Source organism: Narcine bancroftii, chromosome 11 (genome assembly GCF_036971445.1).
Source record: "Narcine bancroftii isolate sNarBan1 chromosome 11, sNarBan1.hap1, whole genome shotgun sequence".
NCBI lineage: Eukaryota > Metazoa > Chordata > Chondrichthyes > Torpediniformes > Narcinidae > Narcine > Narcine bancroftii.
The window spans coordinates 20,149,947-20,173,203 of NC_091479.1; the positions used below are offsets into that span (position 1 = coordinate 20,149,947).

At 43.9% G+C, this 23,257-nt stretch overlaps 1 protein-coding gene across 1 annotated transcript in view; it reads right to left on the bottom strand.

Moving 5' to 3' along the window:
- Nucleotides 1-564: 564 nt before the first annotated feature.
- LOC138745618 (fibrillin-1-like) overlaps nucleotides 565-23,257 on the bottom strand; it is a 341,681-nt gene continuing 318,988 nt past the window's right edge. The window contains exons 63-65 of the mRNA XM_069902837.1: nucleotides 15,711-15,942; nucleotides 13,940-14,117; nucleotides 565-1,968 (exon numbers count right to left, since the gene is read on the bottom strand). Of these exons, the coding sequence (XP_069758938.1) occupies nucleotides 1,579-1,968; nucleotides 13,940-14,117; nucleotides 15,711-15,942 (800 nt within the window). The 3' untranslated portion in view covers nucleotides 565-1,578. The remainder of the gene's footprint in view (nucleotides 1,969-13,939; nucleotides 14,118-15,710; nucleotides 15,943-23,257) is intronic.

The following is a 23,257-nucleotide window of genomic DNA, read 5'->3' on the forward strand; positions in this document are numbered from 1 at the left end:
ACAACTCGATGGCTGTAAAAGTGGCACTGCAAACTGGAGAAAGAAAGTTTCAGTGCTTACATTTGAGTCTGTGCCATTTTTAAAGACACCTTTGTGGAAGATTTCCTCCGATTATTGCTTTTGGTCAGCGACAAAGAATTTGGATCAATATTTCCAGTAAGATTGAATTAATTATTTCAGAATAGATAGAAATACAAAAGTATTTCCAGTACCATTTGTTGACTTGGTGCCTAACGCACAAGCGTGGACCTCTGTCCTGTGAACTGAGGACTGAGCGTGCGACATTACAGGTTCGAAGAAACAAATGAATAATGAATATGAGCAGACACTTCTACGGCAGAGTGGGAGACATTTTTTTGAACCTGAGAACACGCTTCTTGCTCCAGTTTCAAATTTCACGCCAGAAATCTGTTGCTGTAAAGACTTGTCTGCATGAAAATCACAAAAGAGGAAATTACGCTCCCAAAGATATGGTTAAGACGGGCTATCACATAACATACAGGCGTAGAGAGACAAGAAACATAACCCTGATCCATATGAATCATTGCAGTTAACACTGAGGTATTAAAACTGAAAATACTGTTTTATTGTGGAATTACTGACATTGAAGATCTAAAACACTTGTTGATGGCGAACTGCATAAAAGTACTGGTACTGTTATGTGTTGCTTTACAGGAGACTGTGTTGGACAGTTTGATTGTCTCGCTTTTGATTGCTATTAAATCCTATGACCTGATTAGTTCTTATTCATTCAGTCCTCAATGTGCATTTTATTACTTACAGAGGGATATTGCATCAAATTTTCAAAAGTAGTTGTTGTTAAAGCACCATTACAATACCCTCAACTTAGGCTTGGAATGAAAACATACAAACATGGACACACATAGACTCACATTCACACACACAAAATGAGGATCTGGTATACAAAAGTTTCCACGATTAAAAAAAAAAGTAGCATGGCTGGAGTATACACACACTTAATTTACATGAGTGAAAAATGCATAACTGGGTTAGCTAACTGAACTAACTTTGGTTCTTTGTAAAGTAATGGAAACAAAAAAATAAATCTGGTAATACTTAAGACTGAATAATTGCATTTTTGGCTACCAAGTTTGTAAGATATTACAGTGCAGTCACAATCTAGGTTGACATGTTACTAGCACCAGGTACATATATAAATGTTTGATCTAGTGAAATGTAACTTGAAAAGTAAAATTTAAAAGAACAAAAATATGACGTGTCCTTTGGTGCAGAGGGGTGTTTTGATTCTCAGCATCAGTGGTCCAACATGTGGATTGAAAGGTCCAGGCGTGTGGGGTTTTTTAAGATTTAACATATCATAACACAACATCAGAAGCTAATCATACTGAAATAGCAGAGCTGTATTTATACAAAGCCCGAGTAAGTGGTTTAGAGCTATGGTATGTATCCATGACTTTACTTTTCTAACATTAGAAGTAAGCAGGTGCTCAGACATTATTACAGTTAATAAGAGATTGTATCCATGATATGTCAAATCTATATGGCAATAAAAGGATCCATCTTTTGGCTGAAGCAGTTTGACCTTCTGTTTGTGTATTAATGAAGCACAATCTGAATTTTCATTTGGAGAATATCGCCAAGCTCACCAGTGAGGTAGTCTTCATCATATTTGTCTTCAAGGCGATCAAGTTCCTTCTTTTTAAAAAGGGGAATACTGCTTATCTCTAACGTGTAGACCCCTGATTCCGACCTCTTCTTGGACAAGTGCAGATAGCTTACATCGTCCTTCTGATTAATTTTGAAGAAACCTTTTTCATTACCAACGTCAATGAAGTAACGTACGTGATTTGTCAATGTCGATATTGCTGGGATAAATTGCACGATGTGGGCTTTCCTGCTGAGTTCAGAAATGTTGAAATTGAAGATGAATTGATTTTCTGTGCTCAAACTTGCAAGGCTCATCGGCAAACCGGCTGAATTTTTCTCCTGAAGACAAAAGAAATAAGAAATGAATTTGGTGGAACAAAGTAATAAACAATAAAATTGCTCACTAACATTTACTTCAAACGACCAATGTGGGGGGTGGTGTGTGTGGGGTGTCTGTGCATGTGTGGGCTGTGGTGTGTGTGGGGTGTCTGTGCAAGTGTGGGTTGTGGTGTGTCTGTGCATATGTGGGGTGAGGTGTGTCTGTGCATGTGTGGGCTGTGGTGTGTGTGGCGTGTCTGTGCATGTGTGGGCTGTGGTGTGTGTGGGGTGTCTGTGCATGTGTGGGCTGTGGTGTGTGTGGCGTGTCTGTGCATGTGTGGGCTGTGGTGTGTGTGGGGTGTCTGTGCATGTGGGGGGTGTGGTGTGTGTGGGGTGTCTGTGCAAGTGTGGGCTGTGGTGTGTGTGGGATGTCTGTGCATGTGTGGGCTGTGGTGTGTGTGGGGTGTCTATGCATGTGTGGGGTGTGGTGTGTCTGTGCATGTGTGGGGTGTGGTGTGTGTGGGGTGTCTGTGCATGTGTGGGCTGTGGTGTGTGTGGGCTGTGGTGTGTGTGCGGTGTCTGTGCATGTGTGGGGTGTGGTGTGTGTGGGGTGTCTGTGCATGTGTGGGCTGTGGTGTGTGTGGGGTGTCTGTGCAAGTGTGGGCTGTGGTGTGTGTGCGGTGTCTGTGCATGTGTGGGGTGTGGTGTGTGTGGGGTGTCTGTGCAAGTGTGGGCTGCGGTGTGTGTGGGGTGTCTGTGCATGTGTGGGCTGTGGTGTGTGTGGCGTGTCTGTGCATGTGTGGGCTGTGGTGTGTGTGGGCTGTGGTGTGTGTGGGGTGTCTGTGCATGTGTGGGGTGTGGTGTGTGTGGGGTGTCTGTGCATGTGTGGGCTGTGGTGTGTGTGGGGTGTCTGTGCATGTGTGGGCTGTGGTGTGTGTGGGGTGTCTGTGCAAGTGTGGGCTGTGGTGTGTTTGGGGTGTCTATGCATGTGTGGGCTGTGGTGTGTGTGGCGTGTCTGTGCATGAGTGGGCAGTGGTGTGTCTGTGCATGTGGGGGGTGTGGTGTGTGTGGGGTGTCTGTGCAAGTGTGGGCTGTGGTGTGTGTGGGGTGTCTGTGCAAGTGTGGGTTGTGGTGTGTGTGGGGTGTCTGTGCAAGTGTGGGTTGTGGTGTGTGTGGGGTGTCTGTGCATGTGTGGGGTGTGGTGTGTGTGGGCTGTGGTGTGTGTGGGGTGTCTGTGCATGTGTGGGCTGTGGTGTGTGTGGGCTGTGGTGTGTGTGGGGTGTCTGTGCATGTGTGGGGTGTGGTGTGTGTGGGGTGTCTGTGCATGTGTGGGGTGTGGTGTGTGTGGGGTGTCTATGCATGTGTGGGCTGTGGTGTGTGTGGGCTGTGGTGTGTGTGGGGTGTCTGTGCAAGTGTGGGTTGTGGTGTGTGTGGGGTGTCTGTGCAAGTGTGGGTTGTGGTGTGTGTGGGGTGTCTGTGCATGTGTGGGGTGTGGTGTGTGTGGGGTGTCTGTGCATGTGTGGGGTGTGGTGTGTGTGGGGTGTCTGTGCAAGTGTGGGTTGTGGTGTGTGTGGGGTGTCTGTGCAAGTGTGGGTTGTGGTGTGTGTGGGGTGTCTGTGCATGTGTGGCGTGTGGTGTGTGTGGGCTGTGGTGTTTGTGGGGTGTCTGTGCATGTGTGGGGTGTGGTGTGTGTGGGTTGTGGTGTGTGTGGGGTGTCTATGCATGTGTGGGCTGTGGTGTGTGTGGCGTGTCTGTGCATGTGTGGGTTGTGGTGTGTGTGGGGTGTCTATGCATGTGTGGGCTGTGGTGTGTGTGGCGTGTCTGTGCATGTGTGGGCTGTGGTGTGTGTGGCGTGTCTGTGCATGAGTGGGCTGTGGTGTGTCTGTGCATGTGGGGGGTGTGGTGTGTGTGGGGTGTCTGTGCAAGTGTGGGCTGTGGTGTGTGTGGGGTGTCTGTGCAAGTGTGGGTTGTGGTGTGTGTGGGGTGTCTGTGCAAGTGTGGGTTGTGGTGTGTGTGGGGTTTCTGTGCATGTGTGGGGTGTGGTGTGTGTGGGCTGTGGTGTGTGTGGGGTGTCTGTGCATGTGTGGGCTGTGGTGTGTGTGGGCTGTGGTGTGTGTGGGGTGTCTGTGCATGTGTGGGGTGTGGTGTGTGTGGGGTGTCTGTGCATGTGTGGGGTGTGGTGTGTGTGGGGTGTCTATGCATGTGTGGGCTGTGGTGTGTGTGGGCTGTGGTGTGTGTGGGGTGTCTGTGCAAGTGTGGGTTGTGGTGTGTGTGGGGTGTCTGTGCAAGTGTGGGTTGTGGTGTGTGTGGGGTGTCTGTGCATGTGTGGGGTGTGGTGTGTGTGGGGTGTCTGTGCATGTGTGGGGTGTGGTGTGTGTGGGGTGTCTGTGCAAGTGTGGGTTGTGGTGTGTGTGGGGTGTCTGTGCAAGTGTGGGTTGTGGTGTGTGTGGGGTGTCTGTGCATGTGTGGCGTGTGGTGTGTGTGGGCTGTGGTGTTTGTGGGGTGTCTGTGCATGTGTGGGGTGTGGTGTGTGTGGGTTGTGGTGTGTGTGGGGTGTCTATGCATGTGTGGGCTGTGGTGTGTGTGGCGTGTCTGTGCATGTGTGGGTTGTGGTGTGTGTGGGGTGTCTATGCATGTGTGGGCTGTGGTGTGTGTGGCGTGTCTGTGCATGTGTGGGCTGTGGTGTGTGTGGGGTGTCTGTGCAAGTGTGGGGTGTGGTGTGTGTGGGGTGTCTGTGCATGTGTGGGGTGTGGTGTGTGTGGGGTGTCTGTGCATGTGTGGGGTGTGGTGTGTGTGGGGTGTCTGTGCATGTGTGGGCTGTGGTGTATGTGGGGTGTCTGTGCAAGTGTGGGCTGTGGTGTGTGTGGGGTGTCTGAACATGTGTGGGGTGTGGTGTGTGTGGGGTGTCTGTGCAAGTGTGGGCTGTGGTGTATGTGGGGTGTCTGTGCAAGTGTGGGCTGTGGTGTGTGTGGGGTGTCTGAACATGTGTGGGGTGTGGTGTGTGTGGGGTGTCTGTGCACGTGTGGGCTGTGGTGTGTGGGGGTGTCTGTGCACGTGTCGTCTGTGGTGTGTGTGGGGTGTCTGTGCAAGTGTGGGCTGTGGTGTGTTTGGGGTGTCTGTGCAAGTGTGGGCTGTGGTGTGTGTGGGGTGTCTGTGCATGTGTGGGCTATGGTGTGTGTGGGATGTCTGTGCATGTCTGGGGTGTGGTGTGTGTGGGGTGTCTGCATGTGTGGGCTGTGGTGTGTGTGGGGTGTCTGTGCATGTGGGGTGTGTGTGTGTGTGTGTGTGTGTGTGTGTGTGTGTGTGTGTGTGTGTGTGTGTGTGTGTGAGAGAGAGAGAGAGAGAGAGATGAAGAATAATCCACAGAGAGATAGATTGTCAATAACAGTTTTTAGACTGAAGTCATGTAACGGCGCTATCAACAATTTTGCCGCCACACAGGGAGTCTAAAAAGGAAAGTGCAGGAATTTTGAGTCAATTTGTGCACCGCGATTTATCCCGCAGGACCCCTACTACTTTTTAGAGGAAGCCTGCAGTGTAAATCATACAGGAAAAATTCACTGACGGTCATCCACTCGACTGTACGTCCAACCACCGGAACTTGCAGTCTATAAAGGCACCCAGTGTGAACGACCACATGGGCAGTAATGATGTTAATTTTTTCTGCGATTTTCCTGACATTGTAGTCGAAAAAACATCACTGATCCAGGATGATGACCCTTTCCTCGGAACTAGGAAAAGTTTTGGGCACCGAGGGGGAAGAGAAACAAAGCGAATGTCTGTGAAAGGATGAAGAACCGATTATTGGATGATACAGACTGCTGGGAGATGGAGTTTTCTTAACGTAAGCTAATCCGTGAGAAGGAAATGTAAACAGACGGAGACGGAGGAAAGAGAAAAAAAATGACACAACTATGAGATCGAGAGAGGGAGGGTGGCCTGGGAGGAGGGAGGAGGGGGGGAGAAAAAGTCACTGTATATGTGTGAAAAAGAAAAAGTGTTTATCATGGCTAATGCGATTTATGGTGTGAAAAATAAAAAATAAAAAAAACCCCCAAAAAACTGAGATCGAGGACACAGCAGTTAGTGGTGATCAGAAATTTAAAAAACTTGCTGAATAGTTCCTGAATTTCCTGTTTATTTCAGATTTCTAATCCTGCAATTTTTTGCCAGATAAGAATTTATGGTTCTGAATTGCCATTGTAAGTCTAGAATAAAGATGTCGTAATTAGTAAATAGTTACCATGAAACAACCTAATTGTGATAAAAATCCATACGTCTTTCAGGAAGTCTTGGTGAGAATTAAACATCATTGAAATTCTTAAAAACCCTTCTCTTGTTGTTTGTTACGTGATTTGTTGTTGCCACTGCTCTCCGAAAAAAAACCCATTTATCCGACAAAGGTGCTGTCCCGACCATTTCGGATAATCGAGTTGTATTGTAAGTTCTTTATAATTTTGGTTACATTATGCCTGTCTGAATAAGGAGAAAATTCTACATATAAATCTTTGAAAATATTTGATGTGTGAAATTTTCTGCCTAGGATTTTGTTGAAGGAATAGCAATTAAGTGGAATAACTCCCCGAAAGAACCAGCCAAATAAAAATTTTAAATTCAAATGGAAAATGATGCAAGTTTGCTGCTGGTCTGCTTTTTATTTTGTTTGTGTCGGTGGAAAAAAATGCAAAACCCCTATACTGGCAAAGAGTCGGCAGCAAGGGGATGGGGTGCAGTGATGCGAGAAAAACATGCCAAGCGCATCGTGGAGTTGGGGGGAAGTACTTTGAATCTGGAGCTAAAGAATGTAGGGAACAGTTGCCCTGAGGCTAAACACTCCAATTTAGAAATGCAAGGCAATTAGTGGCCACTTGGAAAATGGCTCTGCCAAAAATTAGTCAGATGTATTTCAGGAATTCTTTGGGAGGGGAAATGAAATATATCTGGCATTGGTCAACAACATTGCAAATAAAATGGCCACATCTGAGTTTTGTTGAATTGAACTGTGCATCTGCAATCAAATTTTTAATTTTTAAAAATATTTTGACTATTATGAGCTCCATTTTAGTAAAATGGGATTATCACTGTAAGGGATAGTATAGTCAGGAGGAACTGAATGGTCACAGTTAACATATAACATTTCACACAAGCACCATCACAAAGTCACAGCCCAGCGACAATTCAACGCGTTGGAAGAACCGAGGGAAGGTTTGTCACTGTCTGTTCCAGATTCGAATCATTTGCACAAGACGTTGTGATTTTGCAAAGGGAGAACCTTTCTGATGCTGAAGAGAAAACAGCTTTTTGAAGCAGCTCTTGTTGCCGGCCATTTTGTGGAATTCAGAGCAAAGCCGGCTCTGAGAATGACTGGGGCCTTTTTAGTGGAGTGACCTGTGCCAGGAGGGTCTTTTGGGAAGCAAAGCGCTTCATAGTGAATGTGACTAACGGTGAAGGTCACTTGGAGAGACCAGTGCCAGGGTCTTGAAAACTTCGTGGAGGCCCCCAGTTCAAATTTCGCCTACAAAAGGACCAGGAGTTGTTACGACCACAGCTCGTGTGGATGGACTTTCCTTCAAAGGCAGCGCAAGGAGAATTAGTGAGTCTGTAGCGGCGACAACTCCCGTCTTCCCGTCAGTTCAACATTAATTCTGGGCGTCAAATTTCAAAGTTCGACGCTTCAACACTGAATTTAAAGACCTTGGCCTGGACTGTAATGGTTTGGGTATATCACACACACACACACACATGAACACCTGCGCATTGTTGGGGGTAGATTTAATGTTAAGGATAATTTAAGAGTTAAGACTATACTTTAAGTGTTAGAAATAGAATGTGTTTTAAAATTAAACCCTGTCTGGTTCATGGTCTATTGCTGCTGGCTATGTGCGGTTCGTAACAAGACATGCAGCTCAGTAACACAGGCCCTTTTGGCCCACGAGCCCATTCTGCCCAATTGACCTACAACCCCTGGTGCTTTTTTTTGAGGGGAGGGAGGAAACCGGAGCACCCGGAGGAAACACATGCAGACACAGGGAGAATGTACAACCTTTTACAGACAGTGCTGGATTCAAACCCAGGTCATTGGCTCTGTAACAGCGTTGCACTAACCGTGCTGTGTTATGGCATCTCCTTATTGGTGTTTCGTTCCCAGTACTTTGGTTGCTATAAGGGCTGTGAATGGTATTAGTACATTTAAGAGTTTTTCCTTTAAAATTTTAACTTACTTTTCTAAATATAATTCAAAGGAAAAATAATTCATTCAACAGGGACTCATCTACGGTAAGTATGAAAAACATACTTAATGTAGATGTTTTCCTGACCTTGTTGAGGCTGATACAAAACCCACCTTCTCGGGTTTTACCAGAAGCTTTTGATGCTGCATTCAGGCCAGGAGACAAGATGATATTAAGATCTGTTGAACTCTCCCGTGCAACCAGGAAGGCCAAACGTGGGGGCGCACAGAGAATCCAGATACCCGTGTGACACCAGTGATCTTTTCTTTGGCTTGGCTTCGCGGACGAAGATTTATGGAGGGGGTAAAAAGTCCACGTCAGCTGCAGGCTCGTTTGTGGCTGACAAGTCCGATGCGGGACAGGCAGACACGGTTGCAGCGGTTGCAGGGGAAAATTGGTGGGTTGGGGTTGGGTGTTGGGTTTTTCCTCCTTTGCCTTTTGTCAGTGAGGTGGGCTCTGCGGTCTTCTTCAAAGGAGGTTGCTGCCCGCCAAACTGTGAGGCGCCAAGATACACGGTTTGAGGCGATATCGCCCACTGACGGTGGTCAATGTGGCAGGCACCAAGAGATTTCTTTAGGCAGTCCTTGTACCTTTTCTTTGGTGCACCTCTGTCGGTATTCAAACCATAACTGTCCCTGAAAATCCTGCAGGTCAGCGCAAATGGTACCTTCCTTGCTGACAGGTTGAACAACTTCCACACACAGTTTGATGAGAAAACAAGGTGACATCAAAGAAAGCCTCGTCTCCCCCTGAACAACAGGAATCCTGCATAGCCGAGGCTGAGGTGAGGAAAATCCTATCCAGATTGCATACCTGGTTGGGTTCTGAAATACTGTGCAGCCTAGCCGGAGACAGTCTTAATGGACATCTTCACTATTTCACTGCAGCAGTCCACTGTCCCCACATGTTTCAAGGGAGCCAGTATCTTCCCGGTGCCCAAGAAAGAACAATAACCGGACTGAATGACTACCACCTAGTAGCAGTGCTGTCTATTAGGAAATGCTTTGAGTGGCTGGTGATGGAACACACCAAAGCACACCTTCCAGCGACATTGGACCTGTTCCAGTTTGCCTACCATTCAAATCAGTCCACAAATGATGCAATAGCCTTGAACCATCTAGAGAACGATGCCTCACACGCCAGGCTGTTGTACACTGCCTTCAGCTCGGCATTCAACCGTACTAAAACTCGAAGGCTGGTGGATAAACTCTCCTCGCTGGGTCTCACCACCCGTCTCTGCATCAGGATTCTGGGCTTCTTGATGGAAAGCCACAGTCTGTCTGGTTTGGCAGCAAAACCTCAAATCCCACGACGCAGAGCTTTGGCGCACCTCAGGGCTGTATGCTCGGCCCGCTACTGTTCATAATGCTGTCTCACAACAGCACTGCCAGATTCAGGTCCAACAGAAATATCAGATATGAAAGACAACCTATCCTGGACTCACAACATCTCATTAGTCAGGAAGACACAGTAGTATCTACACTTCCTAACAAGGCTGAGGAGGGCAAAGCTAAGGACTCCCATTTTACAGGCTTGCAATTAAGCCTGCATCATTGCGTGGGACGGTAGCTGCAAAGTTCATACGGAGGATCATTAAAACAGCCGAGACAATCCCTTTCCTCTGTAGATGACATTTAGAGGGAGCGTTGCCAAAAAGGGCTCAAGGAATTATAGAAAACCTTTCCATCCAGCACACAACCCACTACCATCAAAAAGGTACAGGAGCATCAAAATCAGGATTGTCAGGGTGGGGAATAGCTTCTACCGGCAGGCTGTGAGACTGATGAACAGTATCTGGTGGCTGTCACAATCATTCCCAATATTTATAATTATTTTGATTATTTATGTGATCTTTATAAACTGTGTACAGTATTGCGTGCTTTAATGCATGCACCCATGGTCTGGAGAGATGTTGTTCTGTCAGGTTGTGTATCAGAAGATAAAGTTGAAATTATAAATATAAAATTACATATAATAAAATCATCAAACAATAACTTCTGTTATTAAAATATTCTGCAAATACCTCAATTGTATTGCAGACTTTTCTCTTAGTTGTCCTTCTATTGTCTTTTCTAACGCTCTGTGCAGGCATCCCAGGACAGACAGTTGGGATTCTGGGCTGCAATGCTCAAATGTACTGGAGAAACTCAGCAGCTCATGAAGCAGCCATAGAACGCAAAGGGTGACCAACATCTTGCGCCCAGGCCCGAAATGTAGGATTCCCTTCGCTCCCAATGGATAGGGCGTGGTCTGCTGAGTTTCAGTTTCCCCGGCCCTTTTGTGTCTTACCATCGACCCCAGCATCTACGGACTTTCTTGCTTAATGGGTATTTTAAGTTGCTCCATGTAATAAAGCACTGATCAACTAAAGGAGATAGTGCAAACGTGTCTTTTTGTTTAACCCCCTTGTGCTGTAATTGCCCAGTAGTCTGGATGCTTACCTGACAGCCTAGCCAAGAAGTGTTAAAAATAAGCAGGAATTCTAAATATCAGGGAATCCTGAATTAAAATGTTTCCTCACTTTGAACAAGTTGCTACTTTAACTTTCATTTAGTCTGAAATGTCTTTCTAATTTTGACTGTAACACTCATATTATGCAATAAAATTCTAAACTATGTTGTTTTAGAAATAACTCCAGTGTTTAATTCTCGTCTTCAGAGATCTACAATTTTGCTTTTTGGAGTTGATGGTATACATGAATCTGCTAATTGAGGATTAATGTTTTGAAGATACAATTGGCACACAAAGTGCAGAAAGTATGGAAGTGGTCAGAGATTTTTGTTCCTATTTATCATATTCTCTGTCAAATGGAAACAAATTATGGGTATGGATATTTCTACCTCTAGTGCAAACTCCAAGAGGGAAGGGGTGTTGCACTGATTAGGAAGAGCATTATTGTCTGCTCTTGGGAAGATATCCTGAAGGGAATGGGCCACGAAGTGGAACTTAGCAACAAGAAAGGAGCAGTCGTTTTGATGATGTAATGTGACAGACCACCCAATAGTCAGCAGGAATGAGTAGAATCTGCAGGCAGACCATAGAAGGGTGGAACAGCTATAGGGTTCTAGAACTGGGAGATCTTCATTTTCCAATATTGACTGGGGTTATCTTAGTGCAAGTGGCTTATTTGGGGAAGAATTTGTAAAATGCAATCAGAAGAGTTTTGTGAAGCAGTATGGAGAGATCTGCCAGAGAGGGAACGAAAATTGGTCAGTGTGTGGGCAGAGGAACCTTTTGGAAAAGTGAACACTGCTTGGTGAGGTTCAAGGTAGTCATGGAAAAAGATAAAGTTGGCCATTGAATTAGGGCCCTAAACTTTGGGAAGCTGTTCAGCTTTATTTATCATCTGATTGTATAACTGGGTGAAACAGCATTCTTCAGTAAATAAGGCAGGAGAGCAGGAAGCAGGTTTGGAACAGCAGCCGGGGGTGGGTGGAAATCACATCTGATAAGTGGGAGGCATTCAAAAGAAGGAGTTCAGAGTCTGCGTTTCTGCTTTGGGCAAGAGGCAAAGATGATAAGTTTTGGATCAACAAAGAACATTAAAGGCCTGATCTGGGAAAAGGACAGCATGCCTGGTACGAGAAATTGCTGTCAAACAAATCATGATTACAGGAAATATAGGTAAGAGTTTAATCTAGAGAAGTGTGAGGAAATGCAATTTTGGAAATGAAATTCTGGTAGGACAAAGGGAGTCCTTAGGAAGGTCCTTGGGGAACAAGTCCATAGCTCCCTTAAAGTGGCAACAGACTGTACGGAGGTGTTCATTAGCTTCCTTATTGGGAGATGCTCTTCATTTTACAATTTCTAAGATTAGTTGACATGCTTAATACTTAAACATACATTACGGATTTGGTTTCAATTTCGCAATTTTTTTGATTTAAAATTTTGAAGTTAATCTATTACTATTTATCTCAATTATTTTTTCTCATCGTATATATTGGTCCGAGCCTTTTCCTTTTGGAAAAGCAAAGGAATTGTCTATTTTTCATATCTGTTTATAGATAGATATTTAATGTCTATTGATATAATATCTAACAAATATATCTAAGTCACATTTTTTTAGATATGTTAGTTTTTGGAATAAGATATTACCTAACTTTGGTTGATACTCTTTTTCATTTGAATCCTTCCCATAAGGGTTTAATAAGTAATATTTACAATAATTTATTCCAATTGCAATCGATCTCTACTGATAAAATTAGAGGAGTTTGGGAATTGGTTCTTCAGTCACTTCTCCCAGAGGAACTTTGGGAAAAGATTTTTGGAATGGTTAAGACCTCTTCATTATGTTCATAGATTAAAAGATAAATTGGCCCATTTCTTTCCTAATGTTAGTCCTATGTGGAATAGATGTAAATCACTAGTCACACTAAGGCATATGTTTTGGTCTTGGAGAAGTATTGGACTGATATTTTCAAGATTTTGTCCATGAAACTGGGTGTTAGATTGCAACTGAATCCAGTGACGGGCCATTTTTGGAATTCTAGTTCCAGAGGTGGGTCAAGTTCCCACCTCCGCACATCGGGTTGTGGTATTTACTATACTGTTGGCCAGAAGAGCCATTTTATTGAAGAGGAAAGATTCTAATTCACCTACCATGATGCAATGGCTCTCTCAAGTTATGTCGTGTTTTAAGTTCAGAAAAAAATTAGAAGTTGCACTCTTGATACCTCCGTTAAATTTGAAGAGTCTTGGCGTCCTTTTACAAACTATTTTCGTGCGAGTTAATTTGTATTTTGATTTCACCTTCCAGACTGTTCTAGATTTCTGTTTTTTGTTATTAGCAAGGACCAGATAAATAGTTTGTACTGATCTGTTATAGTGAACTCTCAGTTTAGGCTGCCCAGCCTTTTTGTTTAATTTTGGTAGGTTAGATAGGGTTTTAAAAATAATTTTTGAATATTCCAAATTGAGGAGAAAGGGACAATATTGTTCAATATGTCACACATTGTATTATGTATTACAATATATTGATGCTTCCGGTGATACTATTCGATCCTGGATTCTACTCTCTTCCTGTATTGTTTACTATAATATGTTTAATAAAATGTTAAAGAAAAAGAAAGATTCAAAAAGCAGCAACACACGTGCATTGTCTACATACGCCGAGGCATCGGGACGACATGTTGCATGTACAAAAATTTGGATAAACTGTACTTGGACTATCGTATAGATGACAGAGAGAGAGATTCAACAGGATGATGCCTAGAATAAATGACTGTAGTTATGCAGAGAGATTGAATGGGGTGGATTTATTCTCATTGGAACACAAGAGGCTGAGGGATGACCTTACAGAAGGGCATTGATTGAGTAGATAGTCAGAATCTTTTTTTTCTCTCTCGGGCAGGATGTCTAGAGAACTAGATGGCACGGGTTTAAGGTGAGAGGGGTGAAATTTAAAGGTGAGCTCAGGGGTAAGTTTTTCCACAGAGAAGGTGATGAATATCTGGAATGAATTGCCGAGGTGGTGGAGGCAGGTTAAAATACATTGAGGGATATGGACCTCCTCAGGGTCTTGGAAACAGCTTTAAATACTGGGCATTAAAATATTGCAATAAAAATTAAACCCATGGCTATGAAATTTGGGACGATGTTACAATATTCCAAACTGACACACACTATTCTGCTAAATGGTCACAAACTTATAAGCTTAAAGATGAACAGATGAACTAATCTCCTAAATATTCCAAACTATACCTATGCTGTGCTTTCTTATGAAATGCCAACCGTAAATACACATAGAAACAGCTATCAATTACCTTGGAATCATTTGAAGTCATAGCGTCTTTTTCATTTGTTTCTCTTCGTTTTCTTCCTTTAGGGTACCCATTAATTTTACATTCATAACACGCCTCAGGGGATAGACTATTGTCCTCTGTGTCACCTCCGATTGGAAGCATCTGACCTTTGCTGAATCCCACTCCAGAGACACAATGCCTAGTGGGAAAATGTTAAGAAAATATAACTTAGCAACTCCTCCAAATATTAAAAAGCATGCCTTAGATTTTGTCCTTACCACCTTAGTGCGAATGAATGCAACAGAATTAATTTGTGATGCCTGCCATAGAGTTCATCCCGCTGTGGTGGCTCACCACCAGGCAGGCGAAGCGGCCTCGCTTGTAAGCCACGCGGCAGGGCAGCCGGCCAAAAGGGCGCCGTCAGGGGGGTTTTCCCTTCCTTCCAGCACGGGGCTCAGAAACCCGTGCTGGGGGACCACGTGACACCTGGGTGACGTCAGTGCCCTCCAGCGCAGTTCTCAGCTAGGTCCGGGCTGGGAGTATAAGTGCAATAAAACAGTCTGCTCACTGAGCTCAACCCATCTGGTTGTGTGTGTGTTATTGCAGGAGCAATGTAGCTGCCGCTACACCGCTTTCATTTTTTGAAATCAATTAATTTCTCTAAAGGGGAGGATATCTATTCCAGTTTAACGACAAAAATGTCTATATATCGCACAGAAATTACAGATTTAGGTATAGAAATTTGCATCATTTGAATTGGTCTATTATTTTTCATATATAAAAGAGGAAAATGCATGTACAAATTTTACATCACAAATCTAGAACGAACTGTTGGGCATTTATGAATGAAAGTATTGCCTAAAATGAATTTATATCTAAATTGAAATAATTAGAGCAGGATGTCAGGTCCCAAAAACAATGGCCCGATGTCTTCTGTGGTCCCAAGTTATGTTTGATTAGGATGGTTTCCCAATCTGCCCCTGATGAAAATGTTCACTAATTGGCTTTCAAAGTTTTAATAACTTAAATACCATTAGTTGGAGTAATAATGTAATCAATTTTTGACATTTGAAAGCTTTCAGAATTTAACTGCTGGTAATAATTATATTTACGATTCAATTTAATATGTGGGAACTTTGTATACATAAGAATCAAATATCAGGAACTTGACTCGGAAATGTTGAGATATGAAAAGATGAAATGAAAACAAATGTTGGGACAAAACAAATCTAGATTGGCCAAATATGCACACGTAAATGCAATTTGACTACTCACTCACAGGCTGTTTTCTTTAGCTCCCCTTCCTTAAACTAATCACATCCACAGTCTACTGGCCCCAATCTCCCTCTTGTCACCCATGTACCTCTTGCCCACCACTCACCTCCTCCCCTAGACCACCACCTCTTCCCCTTTCTTTCTGGTGATGATTGCAATCCCAGGAAAGATTGCTAAGGTCTCTGACTCAGGGCAGACCCCTCCAAGCTTTCCTTCTACCTGTCCATTGTCGCATAGGGTTTGTATGCCGGGGGCTTATGGTATGCCGCAAATAGTGAATGTAGCAAGGGCATTTGGTTGGCTCATGAGGGTGGCCAAGTATGGGAAAAGGCACTTGAAGAATGAAACTGTCCGAAATTCCTGATGTACCAGAAAGGTGGCTGTGGCCCTCTTTGGGTCATGACCCATAGTTTAACCATTGGCTGAGATCTGCATTGAGGAAACTGATGTGAAGACAGTCAAAGTGTGAGTTGGTTTTAAAAATTACACAAATTTTATAATCCTGGTTTTTTTTTACCCTTGGCCAACTCTATAGTATCCAGGTGGGCAGCCACATAAGTAACCACCATCCGTGTTTGAACAGCCATAGTTGCACGGATTTTTGGAAGAAGAACACTCGTTTACATCATGACAAGACCCAGAAATCTGTTGAAAGGAGAATCCTGTTGGACAAAGGCATTTGTAGCTTCCCAGTGTATTATGGCAAGATGCTCCTCCGCACACCTGAGAATTCATGCATTCATTTTCATCTGTTGGGGGAAAAAAAATGAAACAATTAAAGAATCAATATGAAGACTGAGATATAAAGACCTTGCTTTCTGTTGTTCCCAACACCAGCTTGTCTGCATGCATTGAGCAAATGGAACAAACAATGCTAATAGATCACCATGCCAGTATAAGTGTCTACGCTTTCTTCATTGACAAGATGGATTATTGCTCCTTTCCCCCAAGACCCCAATCACTTCAAATTAATGCTAAAAGGAAAAGGAGATCAGTATAAGTACTTAATACTGAAACTTTAACTCAATTCAGAAGATTTAATCATCCTTCCAATAAGCAATGTCACAAAATAATACTTATTAAATGCCTTATTTATCATTATATTTTTGCTGTTTTGAATGTATACTGATGGATGGTTCCTTCCTGTCTGATTGAATGGATTCAGACTTCAATTATTTACATTTCAATGTCTTTGTTAAGACTAAGCTGTTTGATAATTTAATGGTAATTGGGCTAAAAAATGAGAGAGTAACTGATCACAGATTTTAAATATTTCATACTCTAGAATAAAGGTGATGTTGATGGAACATGTAGCTTATGGGAACTAAAACGAGAGGACACAGTCTCAAGATTCGGGGGTGTAGATTTATGACAGAGATGAGGAAGAATAGTTTTTCCCAGAGAGTAGTGAATGTTTGGAATTCTCTAACCAGGGAAGTGGTTGAGGATGCCTCATTAAACATATTTAAAATTCGGTTAGATAAATTTTTACATGATAGAGGAATTAGGGGATATGGGGAGAAGGCAGGTAGGTGGAGTTAGGTCATAAATTAGATCAGCCATGATCGTATTGAATGGCGGAGCAGGCTCGATGGGCCATTTTTGGCCTACTGCTGTTCCTATTTTCTATGTTCTATGTTAATAAATAATTCAATCAGTTAAAAATAATAGCCAGGTAGAAATTCTTCATTGTATTATTTAACTGGTGTTGCATTATACTACATTTTAACATGCAATTGATGTGATAATATTTCAAAATGCTTTTCAAAAGAAGGTGCCAAGTGTTTGGTTTTGGTTTTCTTCTTGCACGCTAACTTTACACCATCCAATATTCTGAAACAATAACACGAAAACTGTTAAAGCCTTAGATCAGCTAGTTGAATGGTGTCACAACAACCACCTTGCACTCAACTTTAGCAAAACTAGGCCCTTGGCAACAAGCATGGCATCGGCGACACGGATCATCCAGTTGCTGTGGAACTGGGCGGCAGGGAGGAATCTCCAAGCTAAGTTGCAACTTCGATGCACTGAAATTGCCTCCCGAAGCCCAGCTCCACCAAATCCACCACTTGGCCCCAGCCATAAATTTGTGGGTAACTACTGTACTGCCTATGAGATGGTTGTCGAGAGACATCTCCACCTCCAGTCATTTGGCCGCCACAGAAAACACTAGAAGCAGGAACACAGGTCTTTGGCTTGTAAGTGGTGTTATCTATGCTTAAGATACTGTGTAAATCACTCCTGGGAGTTACAGCCACCTATGGGAAGACTGAAATTCTATCATTTGTTGAGTTAGTGAACTGGTCATGTGAATTGACTCAGTAAACATTTATATTAATAAACATCATGTGTGCAATTGTTTATAAAAACAAAACAAAACTAAGGAACTGATTATGGACTTTAGGAAGGGGAAATCAGGAAAACACAAACCAGTCCTCATCAAGGGGTCATCAGTGGCGGGTCATTTCCTGGGTGTCAACATTTCAGAAAATCTATCTTGGGACCATCAAGTTGATGCAATCATGAAAAAGGCAATATTTTCATCAGGAGTTTGAGAAGATTTGGTATATCACCAAAAAAACTTGCATAGGACAGGAAGAAGCTACAGAGGGTTGTAAACTCAGCCAATGTCATCAAGGGCATTAGTCTTTACTCCATCAAGGATACCTTTAAGAGGTGTATCAAGAAAGCAGCCTCTATCAAGAACCCTGGTCATGCCTTCTCACTGCTACCCAACATTAAAAAAGTTTCTTCCCCCTGTTATCAGATACCTGAATGCACAATGAACCTCTTTGTGCCCTAATCGTTTATTTTTAAATATTGCATTTACGGAAATGTAATTTATTGCAATTTTGCACCTCTAATGCACAAAAATGCTGCCGCAAAACAACAATTTGTGACACGTGGTCGTGATAACGAACCTGATACTGATTTTGAACAAAGTTACACTGAAACTAAATCTGGACCAATAACTTAGTTCGTGCAATTTGCAAAATCTCTCGCTTAGATCTTTCTCACCAGGATCTACACACATTAAGGTTCTAGGCCTCAGTGTCACACAGCCAGAGCAGTGGCAAATACAGAACTCTACAGAAGGTGAAATTAAACCTGAGTTCAGCTGTGGAGGATCCTGGCCAAGATTTCCATTGGCATAGAAGTGGTCAATTACATTTTAAATATGCAAATCTAATTATCAAGCATCCAAATGCAATATCTGAGCTTCCATTGCACCACAAATAGGTGAGAAAGGGGAAAAGTTTAGGGGGAACACGAGGGGGAACTTCTTTACACAGAGAGTGGTGGGAGTGTGGAATGAGCTGCCAGCTGAACTGGTTAATATGGGCTCAATTCTAAAGTTTTAGGAAGAATTTGGATAGGTACATGTCAGTGGGACTAGGCAGAAAAAAAAGTGTCGACACAGACTATAAGGGATGAAGGGGGTCTGTTTCTGTTTTGAATAGAAAGTATTGAATGTTTAGAATGCAGTGATATGGGCTCAGATTCAGACCACTTCACCTTGAAGTCACCAAGTTCAGACTGCTACTTTAACAGCTCTGGACACCAGCACTCGAAGGGGCTTTGTAGGTTTCACAGTGCTCTACAATCTAACTTTCAACATCACATGGAGTTGGCACTGGCTTATCTCGAGATAATCATCCTTGCAACCTGCTTGTACTTCTGCTGTTTCCCATAAGGCAGCCAGTCCTGATTATGGTTTGGTCAGGGAGGTTGACCAAACCTTCTGGGTTTAAAGGTTTGGTCAACCTCCGTGGCCATCTGCAATACAACCCTTTTCTAGGCATAATTGAGAAAGTATGGAGCAGGAGAACTAGGAGAGACAAAAACGTGAAATGCCAGGACCTCGTTGGAAGGAACAAGTCGAGTTTACTGTATTCTCATCTGATTGCACAAGTAAAACCCAACAACACAGCGTTCTCCAATCCTCGGTGCAAAATATGCAGACACATAACCAGACATAACACACGTACAGACAAACAAGAGATGCAGAACAAGTATTCATCTATAGAAATAAATAAATGAAAATTGTTTCGTGAATAGGAGAGTCTCGGATGGTCAATGTGAGCAGTTCCTTTGGTCGTTCAGCGTTCTCACTGTTTCTCAGCCTGGTGGTGCTGGCTCTGATGCTCCCTGTATCTCTTTCCCAACAGGAGCAGCTGATCACATCGTTGGGGGTGGGGGAGAGACTCCAGTGATCCTCTCTGCCCCTCTTATGGTCCTGCGGATTGACCTACGATCCATTTCTCCATAGCATCTGTTACTACGCTGTGATGCAGCCGGCCAGGATGCTCTTGATGGAGCTCCTGTAGAAGATTGACATGATGATGGCCAGTAGCCTCGCCTGCTTTAGTCTTCTCAGGAAGAGCAGTCACTTTTGAACATTCCTGACAAGAGAGATGTTCTATGTCCACAGTAGGTCACTAGTTAAGTAGACTCCAAGGATCTTGGTGCTCTCCACTCTGTCTAGATACTTCTCTTAGTTTGATGCCTGTGGTTACTTTTTTGGACATTAATTTCATTTTTTTTTACAGTCTGTAGCTCCCACTTAAGGGCAGCCAGTTCTCCAATTCATATTCTTAACTTCTGCTTTCATGAAGGCACTGTCCCTGGGGCTGTATCGCCTGCTCTTGGTGGTGACAGGCTTGCAGTCTGGGGGTGAGGTTCTTGAACAGGGGCGTTGGTGGGACCAAGTGGGTGGATAGTCCGCAGGTCGTATTCAGAGGGGAGGGAAGCTGCTTTAAAAATTGCTTGATATTTGTGGACCGTGGGGCCCCCAATATTGCATTTAGATGCTCCTGTTTGTTCTGAAAGTCCAGTCCCAGTATGACTCGAGTGCAGAGTTGTGGCATAATAAGAAGTTTAAAGTTTTTGGACTTAGTGCAGAGTCACTTTGCCAGAGTCACTGTAAGGGAGTAGCACTATACTGTGTCTGGGTGAATGAAGCTATCCATATTCCTGGTATCAAATAGACACAACCATTTTCGTCAATGTGTATCATGGCTCTGGCTACCTAAAGTGGGCTGTCTTGTTCCAGGGTGATCGAGGCCATCATGTAGTTGCTGTCTGATTCACTGCTGTAGTACTGGTTCGGGGGCACCCCCAAGATGATTGCCCCCATGCTGTGCCTGCAGTGCTGCTCCTTGCCACTGGAAGTGATGCCGGAAGAGGTGCCATCCCGGTTTTCTGGCCCCATGGTCCTGCCGAGCCATTCTCCGTGACCGGAAGAGATGCAGTCCAAGATGGTGGTGGCCGCCGGCCACACGCAGAGCTGCAGGAGGGAGTTTGGGACCTACATACCTTCCGGAAGTGACCCTTCTTCCTACAGGCGGAACATGTCATGTTTCGGGCTGGGCAGCTCTTTCAAGGATGTTTAGTGTGGCCGCAGAAGTAGCATTTGGATGCTCGATGGCAGCAGCGACAACCTGGCACCCCGTGTCTCAAGATGGCGGAGCCCGTGCTCCTCACGTGGTGGCCGCGTTTCCAAAAGAGAAGGCCTCCACATTTAGCTGTGCCGTCTCGAGTCATTTGGCCAGGTCTACAACTTTCTGCAGGCTTTGATCGCTCTTTTCCAGGAGTTTCCATGTGATCAGACATGAATCCCTCAGTTCTTCTAAGTGGATGGCAGTAGAGAATCTCTGCAGCCGGTGACTCGCCCCAGCTCCCACAGGATCCGCACGTATTCATCTACCGACTCACCAGGTGCTTGTCTACGAGTGCCCGGAAGGTACCTGCAAAGTTGCTGACCCGGTTCCAAGGCAGATACTGAAGGAGGGGTTTGGGCATAGCAGCCTTTATGGGGATTCTAAGGGGAAGAGTCACAGGTACAGAGGAGGTCTAGCCCATACAGTACTGCCCATACAGTACATTCAGAGACAGTGCTAATAACTATACTGTGGTTCCACCACATAAGGTTAGATCAGTTGTTATGCTTTAATTAGATAAATACCCTGATTTTCTCTCCTACCCTTTTATTCTTTCTCTGCTTGTTACAAAGTTGCTGGAAAAAGCCAACCACATTATTACTGGTGGGGCACATACTGCGCTAGCCACCAGTTTCTGAAAATGGCGTGTAAGCTGTTTTTTGAGCTGGGTTAGAATGCTGATGGCCTGCTGGTAGTTGGGTCTTGCAGGAAGTATTTCTCCTTCCCTGGGAGCTTTGGATTGCATTCAAAAGGCACAAGGCAAGAAAAGAGCCTAGCAATAATGAAAATTTAAAAAATACAGATGATGGAAATTTGAAATAAAACGAGTAAAAGAGTAAACACGCAATGACTGTGGAGAAGGAACCAAACTCTCCTTTAACTACTCATTTCCTCAAATCAACGATACAGCTGTGAGAAGCCTCCACTTTAACTTGAAGGATAAACATCCAGACCCACACCACCAGTGTTGAAGTCCGAGTTAAACTTAAGATTTCAGATTTATTGTCAAAGTACATCATGTACGACCCTGAGCTTCTTTTTCCTGCAGGCGAGGCAGAATTATTACCACTTGTTGGTAGTTCACAATGTACATGCAAACTATCAGCCATATTTTTAATATGCCTGACACAAGATTTCCAAAACTGACACTCTGTTCTATGCCCTGTCATGAGAATGGATCACTAGATAGAGGGAAAGTATTTGAAGCCACTTTGAAGAAATGATCTTGGGAATCCTTGGCCCTTGACTCTTGATGGAGCTTCTGTAGAAGGTTGACATGATGGTGGCCGGTGGCCCTCAGACTGCAGAAAAAGGACTGAAGATGGTGTGGAGAATCACCAGTGGGGGCACATAGTCACCCTGCGAGAGCAGCAACGACTCACAAACTACACACCCACTGGGGCCAGTCAGGTACTTCCTGGACTGACTGTAGAAGAGACTGCTGCTCTCACATTTGCCTCATTACCTCATGGCACCATCCATAAAATTGGAGTAAAAGCAAGTAATCTCGATTCTGAAGAAAACAAATGTAGGTGGAAGAATCCTATTCTTCAAAGTATTTGAGATGTAGTTGTGGGATAAACAGCAGAATTATTAATTTGAATTAATTTTCTGATAGGTTTCATGAACATTGTTGATCATCTGTGTCATAAGAAATAGGAGCATGCCTGTTTTATTTAAAGAATGTTGCAAAATAAAAGATCTTCTGAGGGCTCCAACGTTGTGTGAGTTTGAATGAGGATTTGGGATAAAGGCAAAGAGGCAGCAGCAATATCTATAAGGTCAGGTGGAATGGGAGCAACCATCTTGAGTTTGGCCATTTTGCGAGGGGCAGGGAGATTGAAGTGCTGCAGTTATGGACAAAGTTTGGATTTTGGTGATAGCTTTTTTTTCTTTGTTCACACAAGAGACTGGCAATAGAGGACTTGTAAACAAGGAGAAAGGAAACAAGGGAGGAGATAGTTGGGCCTTGACAGACATTAAGATTCAAGACTCCTTTATTGTCATGCAATAAAAGAGGTGTAAAATTACATGAAATTGTACTTAGTCTGCTGTGAGGCAGACAAGGATTCACCATCACTGGTATCCCTTACAGTCTGAGCTCCAGCAGCTAGAGTCTTCAGTCCAAACCATTGGCAGCCTGAGCTCCAGGTCCAAACCTCCAACCACGATCAAGAGGTCTTCAACACGCTCAGTTATTTACCCACAGATGAGGTGGGTCAGCTGCATTTGGGAATTGTGTGTAGTTCTGGTGGCCACATTATGGGGTGGATACAGAGATGCTGCAAAGAGAGCACGAGGAGTTCCTTCACCATGTCATTGCCTGGATTGGAAAGTTATGGGAATAGATTTTTGACGAAGCTGACAAGGAGAAAGTTACTTTAAAAAGAGTAGTTTATACATGAATATTGTGGGCTTAAGGGCTCGTGTCTGTGCACTACACTCCATGAATTTTTGACAGATGAGAAAGGGAAGCCATTCTGCACCCAGTTGGGTCCATCAGCTCTGCAAGATAAAAACTCTCTTCCGCAGACTCCATGGTGAAATGTGGTTTTGAGTGACTTGAATGTTAACAATTATAATTTGATCCAATTTCTGCTTGGCATTTCTATCAGATTGGCAA